General features: G+C 63.4%; 2 protein-coding genes across 3 annotated transcripts; both read left to right on the forward strand.

Moving 5' to 3' along the window:
• The first annotated feature begins 370 nt into the window (after positions 1–370).
• On the forward strand, positions 371–5259 carry LOC112976224 (killer cell lectin-like receptor subfamily G member 1). Of its 2 annotated transcripts, none has more exons than XM_026087209.1 (7): positions 371–599; positions 797–903; positions 1452–1562; positions 2274–2354; positions 3114–3262; positions 3919–4052; positions 4869–5259. In XM_026087209.1, exons 2-7 carry the CDS (start codon positions 828–830, stop codon positions 5065–5067), a joined length of 750 nt encoding a protein of 249 aa, XP_025942994.1. In that variant the 5' UTR covers positions 371–599; positions 797–827; the 3' UTR covers positions 5068–5259. The 2 variants fall into 2 exon arrangements, with proteins under 2 accessions (XP_025942994.1, XP_025942995.1); XM_026087210.1 differs by having other exon boundaries at positions 3949–4052.
• Positions 5260–6952: 1693 nt separating this feature from the next.
• CD72 (CD72 molecule) lies at positions 6953–9879 on the forward strand (the record flags this gene model as incomplete). The annotated part of the gene is made up of 7 exons (XM_026087186.1): positions 6953–7090; positions 7173–7274; positions 7820–7909; positions 8251–8565; positions 8696–8844; positions 8978–9078; positions 9771–9879. Coding segments are annotated over exons 1-7 (951 nt in total), but the record flags the coding sequence as incomplete, so codon positions are not given.
• Between the last annotated feature and the right edge of the window lie 5 nt (positions 9880–9884).

Genomic DNA, 9884 nt, shown 5'->3' on the forward strand with positions numbered 1-9884 from the left:
CATGTGCGACCCGCAGCCCCGGGAGGAGCCGCTGGGAAACGTAGTCCCGAGCGCGGCATCCCCCTGCCGCGGGCCGGCTGCGGGCTGCGGGCTCGCGGGGGCGGCGGGCGCCCCCTCCCCGCCCCTCGGCCCCGGGGTGCCAGCTCCGGCGCGGAGTCCCGGGGCAGAGCCCACCCCCGGGGGGGGTTGGGGGCTCGGCCCCCCCAGCCCCTGCAGGCACAAGCGGGGTGCAGGGGGAGCGAGAGCAGAGCAGCCTGCGGACCTTTTGGGGAAGGGAAGCAGCAGGCAGCCCCGGGCTTTCCAGGGCTCACACAGCTATAGCCCAATGCAAGAAAGGAAGCAGAAACCACGTCTGAGCAAGCGCCGCGCTGCCGCCTTGCTGCTTCTGAGCACGCAGAGTCTGGGGACGAGGACAGGGCCCCATGCCCTGCTCCTCAATGTAGGACCGATCCCCCTCAGTTCCCGAGACAGATCTGCTGAGCACGCGAAGAGCCAGGTCACGGCACCCCACGGCCTCCGACCTGCCATGTGCCAGCAACCGGGCAGGGGAGGAGCAGAGCCATGCTGTTTGCCRCCCCGTGAACCTGGGGAACGGGCTGGTAATGGGACCTTGCGCGAGACCCAGCCTGCCGCGGTGGCAGGGTCGTGTGGGCTGTGCGAGCGGGGCTGCTGGGTTCCCTTGTGCCGGGAACTCCTGGGTCCCGGCCTTGCCTGGGGCTCACCCAGGCTGCGGCCTGGGTAGCGTCTCTGGGGATACTGCCAGGAAGTGACACTTTCCATTTCGTGTAACACCCAGCTGCCGAAAGGAGGGGGCTGCTGCTTCGCTGATGGAGTACACAGCGAGAGACCAAGAGATGGAAGAGAGCGTCACTTACGCAGATCTGCACTTCGCCCCCACACCAGGTAATGGCATGCTGGTGCCCCCCTGCCCTGCTCGCCCTCCTAGCACCCGCGTCTCTCCCCGCCACTTCCCCTTGCCCTCCTGCAGCTCTCTCTTCTCTGCAGGGCTGTTTTCCCCCAGCAGTACTCCCACGCCACTCACTCTTTTCAGGTATCTGCTTCTGCACCTCTGCCAAACAGCTCCTCTCCAGCCGCCTGGCAGACTGCCTGCGCTGGGGGTGAGAGGCAGGAGGGGTTCAAGGGCAGGGGACACTCACTGCCCACCAGATGCGTGGCACAGGCACTCCTGCTCCCCCCATGCCAAGTGCCATCTGCAGAGGGACAGCTTCTAGCAGAGTTTGGGTGCTGCAGCTGGGCTCTCCCTTCGGCCCACACCAGTGCTGCAGTTGTCCTGGGGGACATCGTCTGGAGGAGATCAATGTCTGCATAGCTACAGGCTCCCCAGATGCCCTCCTGAGACCTGCCCAGGGTGCACAGACCTTTCCTGGCGTGGGGGATCCTTGCTGCTCTCCCGCAGAGCCCTCAGGACCCAGGTTATCTCTTTTTCTCAGCTCCTCAGCGAATGAAGCAGCAGCCCTGGCGCTGTGCAGCCCTCAGCCTGGCTCTCCTTTGCCTGCTGCTCCTGCTGGCACAAATTGTTCTCGTTGGCTTGAGCTTCCACCGTGAGTACCTGCTTACGTCCAGTCACTGCCGGTGCCACTCCAGCCACTCATGTGGTGCCAGGGCTCACCGCAGCCAGGCCTGGGGGCTCGGGGTCAGCCTCGGCACAGTGCAGTCCATCCTGTACGTGTGCCAGATGGGGACAGAGCTGCTGGGCTGCCGAGGGGGCAGCTGCCCCGACCCTGCTCCAGGCTCAAGCAGAGCCTGAACCTGCCCCTCTGGGCGCTGTGTACAGAGCTGGGTCTTCCTGTTTGGAGCTGAGGGTGTTGCATGCTTCTGGGCTCAGGGACAAGTAGCAAAATTGGTGAGGTGAGGAGCAGGTCCCAGGCCTGTCTGTCTGGAGCGCCTGCAGCATGGACGAGTGAAAGGCAGGGAGGAAAGCGTGGGCTCAGGAAGGGCCCTGGGGCATCCTGCTCCATCACCTGGCAATGAGATGAAGACAGGACCGAGAACAGCAAGACTGAAACTGAGAGAAAGAAGCACTTTCCGCGAAAGTCTGTCATGTGATGGGCTCAGAAGCACAGCAAGAGCTACAAGGGCATCAGCAGGCTTGACTGGCTTAAAGCACAGGAAGCCTTCAGCTGCAGGCTGGCCATGGCTCTTGTGGGGTTCCTGGTCATGGGAGTGTGCACTGGGTGCTGCTGGGAGSAAAAGCCCAGGACTGGGGCCTGCAGGCTGACTGGCAGGGACACTCCTGTGCTCTTGGTCTGTAGTTTTAGGGCAACTGGCAGGCTGCACCCATGGTCCCTGGAGCACGGAGGAGACCCTCAGCTATGGGCAACAGACTCTGCAAGGTAGGAGAACGTGGTGGGTTTCTGGGCAAGCTTTGGAGAGGATCTGGCAAGCCCTTACAAGGGGCAGGATCTGGCCCTACTCCCTGCTGGAGGGAGAGCTCCCTCCAGACCATGCCCCCACCCCAGTCTTCCTCCATCCTTGCTGCTTGGCCTCTGGCTCATGGCCTGGAGAGCTGCCGCAGCATTGCTGAACGTGCTGCATTGCCAGGACCTGTTTGGGAGAGAGAACCCCAGGGCAGCTCAGCTTCRCCTCGACACGCCACAAGCACGGGGCAAGCTGCAGACTTATTGCTGCTATGAGTGTCTGTGAGCCAGACGGCATCAGATGCTCTCTTTAGACTGGCCTCCGGTAAAGCTGAAATCCTGGTTGTATTCCCAGCACTTTGCAAATGTAGGGGATCCTTGTATTGCTCCACTGAACCTGGAGCTCCTTTCCCTGACCCACCTCCCCTGTGCCAGCCTCTTCATGTAACCAACCCACCTCCCTCAGGGCTTCCACCAGAGTCCCACGGGGCTGGAGACGGGATATAGGAGCTGGGCCACAGGAGGAAGACACAAGTGTAGGCGTCCTCTCCATGGGGCAGCTGCAGGAGCATGCTGGGTTGGTTGTACAACCAGGTGCCATGGCTCCCTGGCTGCCCCTCTTGCACCCTGCTGCAGTAGCACCAAGCCCTGGCTGGGAGCTGGTGGGAGCCCCTGGAAGCTCCCCTGTCCCCGCTGCTCCTGGAGCTGTGGGCAGGCTGCTTTTCTGGTGTGCAGGGCAATGCCAGTTCTGCCCAGCCGGCTGGCTCTGGGACGCAGGGCAGTGCTACTACTTCTCTTCTGCCAAAAAGACCTGGGAGCAGAGCAAAGAGGACTGCTGCTCCAGAGAGGCACAGCTGGTCACCATCCGAGCCAATGCCACCCTGGTGAGTGCACCCTGCTGACACCCAGTCTGGCTTGTCTAACCCACCCATGGGCATCAGGCCATGCCAGTGACCACCTCTACCAAATTGTGCACCCTACCTAGTTGTCCTCACCTTCTTGGGAAGGCAGGACAGCAAGGGCCAAACAATGCCTTGGCTTGGCTTTACCTCAGCAATGGTGTCCAGTCTCCACTGCTCTGGCCCATGTGCCAAGAGCACAGCCAGGCCTTCAGCTGGAGAGCTGGAGATGCTCTGCCCACACTGTTCAGCTCTTGTTATTGATCACGCAACTGGGGCTGTGTCTGAAGAGTCAGGCAGGGTGTCCCTCCAATGTGCCGGACTTGCGTTTCTCCTGGCCTGGCACACATGAGCCCCACGGCAGCAGGCTCTGCCCCGCAGCCTGCCCCCCACCACACTCACTCGTGAGAGAGAGCTGTGCCCAGCTCCATGCTGCTCCAGCCCTCCTGCCCGGCTGCTGCGTGTTCCCGTGTGCGGCACGACTGCCCCTCCAAGAGGGCACACGCATTTGTTCACATGTGCATGCATGCAGTTGTGTGAACTCCTGCTGGTGTGGGGGGTATGTAGCCGTGTCTGTCCGTGGGAGTGTCTGGGCATGATGTGCATGTGCCCGTGCTGGCAGCAGTGTGTTGGCCCTTCAGGGAGCTCACGCTCGTCTCCTCATGCGCCAGGCGTTCCTGGCACGCATGTCCAACGTGGATGTGTTCCATGTGGGGCTGAAGCGCGACAGCTCCCAGGCTGACTGGAAGTGGCTGGATGGCACTGCACTGAAGGGGTGAGGCTTTCGGCTTGCCCCCCAGCCAGGGCTGCTGGGGGTCCCATCCCATCCCTGGGCTCTGGGAGGTGACTGGGGGACAGGGAGCGTGCAGGCGGGCAGAGATATGCTCCTTGACTTGGCCACCTATCCCCTCCCAGGGCTGCACTGGGGTATTTTAGGGGAGGGAAGATTGCAGAGGCCTGACCCCAGCGTTCATGCCTTGGGGACAAGCGAGGTCTGGATGAGAGGCTGGGGGATCCCCCAAGAGCAGGTTTCCAGCATGGGGCCCTGCAGGCTCTCCTAGGTGCAGCTGGTGCTGAGCCCTGTCAGGAGGGGCCCAGGGTGCTGCGTGCAGGATGGGGAAGGACAGGGTGGGAAGAGATTGGGATGGGTACCCTGATCAGGGAACGATGGCAGAGGGGCACTGCTCCACGGTGAGGGTTAGCTTTGCCCCTGTGGCATCTCTGCACAGTCTCCAGTCCCTTGGCAGAGGAGGAGCTGGATCAGCCTGCCCCATCCCATCTTGCCACATCCCCTCACGCACCCACCCCTCTCGTCCCCAACCCATCTCGCCCCATCCCTTCTTGACCCCATCCCGTCTTGCCCCATCCTGTCTTGCCCAAACCCATCTCACCCAAACCCCTCTTGCCCAAACCCATCTCACCCAAACCCGTCCCACCCCCATCCCGTCTCGCCCCCATCCCGTCTCTCCCCATCCCATCTCACCCCATCCCATCTTGCCCCATCCTGTCTTGCTCCACCCCATCTTGCCCCATCCCACCTCACCCCAACCCATCTCAGCCCATCCCATTGCACCCCGCTCTCTCCATGCAGGCTCTTCCCAATCCAGCGTTTCACCAACTCTTTCCTGTCCTGCGGGAGGGTGTCTCGCTCAGGCCTGTCTGGCGGCCTGTGCAGGGAAGCCCACAGCTGGATCTGTGAGAAGAGTGCTGCCACCCTGCAGTGGGTCCAGTCCGCACCCCCCGCCTTCCTCTGGGGGAATACCACCTACACCTGTGCGAGGCACTGGTAACCCGGGCCCAGGTCCTGCAGGGACCTCCAGCCTGGCCACCCTGGCAGCACAGGGACACCGTCGCTGCCATTGCACCCTGCCTGACCTGTCCTCCCGTGCGCTGGCATCCCAGATTGCAGTCTCCTAACGCAGAGCTCTTCTTCCCCCGCAGCCCAGATCTGTGCACTGTGTCAATAAACTCTGACATGCGGATGCTGTAGCTGTCTTTGAGGGAGGGCGCTGGTGGGGAGGCAGCGCCATCACCGCAGAGCTGTGGCACCCGCTGCCGGCGGTCTATACGCCTCCAGGGAAGGCAGCCGAGAGGTGCCTCTCTGCAGGTCCTTTACCTCCCTGGTCCCTGCAGAGTGTTTGGGCTGCGCAGCAGCTTGTGTCCTGGTGCTCATGCAATCTGTGGAGATCACAGCGAATGCACTCGCTTCACTTCAAGGCTGGGTGGTGTGTGAGAGCCTAAAAGCCCTGCTTGGTGCTGGGGGCTATCATTGGTTTGATACTGGCCACCTGGGTCATGCCAGCAGCACGCAGCTCTTGCACAGCCATCACTTGGTGCCCCTCCTGCCGTATGCGGTGGATCACAGCCTGGCTCTTGCCCAGGTGGGCGGTAGGACAGGGATGGTGAAGAGCAGAGGAAGTCCAACGCCTGCAGCAGGCAGGAGGGTGGGTGGATGGAAGGTGCAGGGCCCAGGCCAGTTGGGGACAGCTGCCTTTCCTGCAAAGCCACCCCACGTGCCGCCTACTCCTTGCACTCCTGCTCCTGCACGCTCCCGCGAACGGTGCCGGGTCGTCCTCTCCTCAGCCCCCTCTGGTCCTATAGATCAACTCCCCTTTTCCTGCACTGCCTCTCACCAAACCTGCTTCTTGGTCCCTTTGTGGGTGTCCCCTTCGTGTCACCCAAGCCGTGATGAGCCAGAGACCCCTCTGCTCTGCCTGCTCCAAGAACAGCTGCTGCGCAGTGGCCTTGTGGCCAAGGATTCTTTCCAACGGTCACTAACTTACGGGAGACCATAAAAAAGCACGGACTCAAGGTGTAGCACGACCACAAGCAATGCATATTTATTACTCACTCAYAGGTTAATCTCAGCCTAATTCTCTATAGTCAGGCACAAAATACTATACTACATATTATACTACATGCACTTTGGGTTTGCAGCCAAGTTGCTGTCTTAGGAAATTTGATCCTTGATGCACTGTCTTTCACAAAGGAATCACGGTGCAGACGTCCCCTTCGCATCCGGTGGTGGTCCTGTGGTCAGGACCCAGAGCAGGGTCCACGCTCGCACAAGCTGGTGTTGATCTTCTATAGTTTTCTCACTGTTCTTCCCCAGTAACAGTAGCTTAAACCAATCACAGCCTAAGGGTCTTTCACTTGATCGTGTCTCATTGTTTCCTTGCTGTTTTCCTGTTTCTCACTTCTTACCGCTATTGTCACAATGTTCCACCAGCGTTGAGGGTTTCTGCAGTGCCATTTTGTTCATTATTGCCATTACTACAGCATGGGGCTGTAGATACCCCAGGAGATTGTCAACCGATGCATTCCGCTGCGATGGGGCCTGTGCTATCCCTGAGGCCTGCTCTTGCCTGCAGGCTTGTGACACTGCACAGCATGGATCCGCTGTGGCCCATAAGCACTGGGGTCAGGCTCTCCTCATGGACTGGGAGAGCAGCTGACCATCCTTCTTCACCTCATGGTAGGGCTGGGACCCTGTAGGGAGCAGAGCACGGTGCCCAGGATGGAGAACAGTTAGCTCCCCCTACAGTAACAGCTGCCCAAAAGTAATCTATATTTTGCAGATAACGTGAGCACTTCTGCTTTCCTACAAAGCAAGAAGTTGCTCCACCCCAATTGTCACAGCCACAAATTTGCTACCGGATCTCAACATAACAGAGAAGTAGAAAGTCCCTGATCTGGAGCTGCTCAGGACACAGCCAGCTCCTGTCCACATGGCCCAGAGCGTGGTTTATGCTGACCTGAGGTTTGCCAAGGTGCCCGCGGGACGCAGCACGCCCTGCCAGACGCTGGAGGCAGGTGAGATGCCCCGGGAGCCCCGGAGCTGCCCACCCCAGGGCCGGGCCCCACAGACTCACCCGCTCTCCCTGCCTGCCCACAGCCCTCTGCGAGGACGAGGCGGAGAGCCCCTACGAGAACGTGCAGCCGGGGCAGGCGCCCGCGGGGCAGGACGGGCAGGGGCCCGGGCCCCAGCCCAGCCCAGGTGAGTGCCCACCCGGAGCCCGGGGCACCCCAGGGAGACCCGGCGTGGGGCGAGGGGGTGACGGGTGCTCCTGCTCCCACCCCGCGAGGATGAAGGGCGGGAGGTCGGGGGGCTGGCGGTGGAGAGGGCCGTGGCAACTGTGCTCGGCCGCGGCAGCACGTGGAGCTGGGGCCCCACCACGCCGGCTCGTGCTTCTGGGCACCGGCACGGCTGGGGCTGCAGCAGCGGAGCCAGCGGGACGGCAGGGCGCAGGCAGCATCCGCYGACACGTTGCGTTCGCGGATGGGAGCACTTCCCCACCGCGTCGGCAGATGCTTTTGGCCGCACATCGCCGCGAGCCAAGGCGCTGGGGCGCACACCCCCATCCGGTGCCCACGCGGGTCTCCACCGCGTCCCCACGGCTCCCCGACCGCTGCCGGCCCCAGCTCGGGCAGCAGGGCTGGGGGCTGCGCGGGGCTTCCCGGCGCGCGGCTCTCTGTGGGGAYGCCGGAGGCGGCAGCGGGGCCCGTGGGGGCGGCTGATCCGCGGCCGGTCGTGTGTTGCAGGGCCCTGGCGCCGGCTGCGCTCCGTCCCCGTGGGGCTGCTGGCAGCCTGCCTGCTGCTGCTGGCCGTCGCCGTCGCCCTGGGGCTGTGCTGTGAGTAGGGGCTGCCCTGGGCGCCGCCGGGGCCGCGGGGCGGCTGGGCAGCGGGGGGCAGCGGGGGACAGCGGGGGGCGGCAGCGGGGCCCGGGGGCGGCGAGCGGCAGCAGGGAGGGAGAGGAGGGCCGGGAGCCGCGGAGGAAGCCGCGGGGCTGCGCCGTGCCCTGGGGCTGCCCGGGGCACGCACGCACGCACGCACGCACGCTGCGGTGGCGGGCGGCTCGCGGCAGGGCCGGACTCCCCTTGCCGTGCCCACGCGGCGCCCCACGCGGGGCAGTGCCGGCGTCCCCTGCCCGGACGTCCCGGCCCCGTCCCACGGCTCCCCCGCCTGTCCCCAGACTGGCAGGTCGCCCGCAGGCTGCAGGACGCCTCCCGCGCRCAYGCGGCCGAGCGCGGCCGCCTCTCGCAGCAGGTGAGCGTGCGGGAGCAGAGCCTGGAGCAGGCGCGGCTGGAGCTGGAGCAGGCCACAGCGGAGCTGCAGCGCGCGTGGCTGGAGGGCAACAGCAGCCGGTGGGAGCTGGGGCGCCGCGACGCCGAGCTGGAGCGCGTCGCGGGGGCCCTGAGGTGGACGGAGAAGGAGCTGCAGGACGTGCAGGGGAGGCTCAAGGCCAGCGAGAGCACCGTGAGCAGCCTGCGCGCCTGCGTCAATACAGGTAGGGCAGTGGCGGGTGGGGACGGGGAGCGGCGCCTTTTGGGGAGACGCCGGGGGACGTTCCGGGCCAGGCTGGGAGCACCCGGACATCCACAGCCGGGAGCGCCCCTGAGCCTTGCCCGTGCCCCCAGATTGCTGCCCCTCAGGCTGGGTGCTGTACAAGGGCAAGTGCCTCTTCATCTCGGCGGAGAAGAAGACCTGGTGGGACAGCAAAAGAGACTGTGAAAGTAAAACCTCTCTGCTCCTGGTGCAAGGCCGCTGGGAGTCGTGGACAGTGCCGGTACGGAGGGAGGGTGGCTGTGGCCGCCCCGGTGGGTGGTGGCGAATGCCGGGGCTGCGCAGAGCCCTGGGGGGGGGGGCGAGAGGCAGCGGCAGGCGCAGGGCAGAGCCCTCAGCAGCTTCTCTCCCTGCAGAATTTTGTGGCAGCACCGGATGCCCAGTACTGGGTCGGTGTGAAAATTTATCAACGTTACAAGAAGCAATTAGTGTGGCTGGACAACATATACTTTGACATGTAAGTGTAGCAGTCCCGGCTACTGGAGCCACGTCTAGTTCAGCAGACCCAGAGGGGTTGGTGGGAAGGTCCCTGTTGGGTCTCTAGTCCCTCCTCCCATTCATAACTGGACAAGGCAAACCTTGAAAACCTCCATGGCCAGAAGTGTCCCCATCAACCAGGGTCACCACTCCTGCCTCACRCTGGGATGCTCCCCGAGCTGTACTGGGGAAGGAGCACCCTTGAGTCTCCTTCCCCAAGGAAATGGCCACACTGGGGGAGGGCACAGCATCTGATGGGAGCAGAGGGCAGGCCTGAACTGGGAGGCATGGGAGCTGGGCACCTTGAGCCGGCTACCCCTGGGAGCAGTGAGCCACCCTAGCAGGGACTCAGGAGGAGCTGCAAGTGGGTCTGCCCCTCTGGACTGGCTCTCCACCACGAAGGGTTTAATGGCAGAGAGCAGTGCCTGTGGAAGGGGGGCAGCCAGGCACACTTGGCCCCTGGGCATCACAGTCCCAGCGCACAGCACGGTGCCCCTCATGCAGAGCACGGAGGGAGATGCCAGTGGTGGAGCAGGAGGAACATGGCTCTTCCTCAGGCTGGTCCCAGTGTCAGGCGCCCCGGCCTGCCCCAGCAGCACTGGGGCCTGTGGGAACAGGCAGCCACAGCAGGGATGCTGTCACTGCTCCTCTGAAATGTGCCCTCCCTTCTAGATATGAGAAACTGTCAGATTGCGGACTATCAAGTGCTGGGAGAATAGAGAGTTCAAAATGCTCGGAAAAACGCCTGTGGATCTGCGAGCAGGCCCCAGAGCTGAGCAGCGCATC

Source organism: Apteryx rowi, unplaced genomic scaffold (genome assembly GCF_003343035.1).
Source record: "Apteryx rowi isolate R43461 unplaced genomic scaffold, aptRow1 scaffold_71, whole genome shotgun sequence".
Classification (NCBI taxonomy): Eukaryota; Metazoa; Chordata; class Aves; order Apterygiformes; family Apterygidae; genus Apteryx; species Apteryx rowi.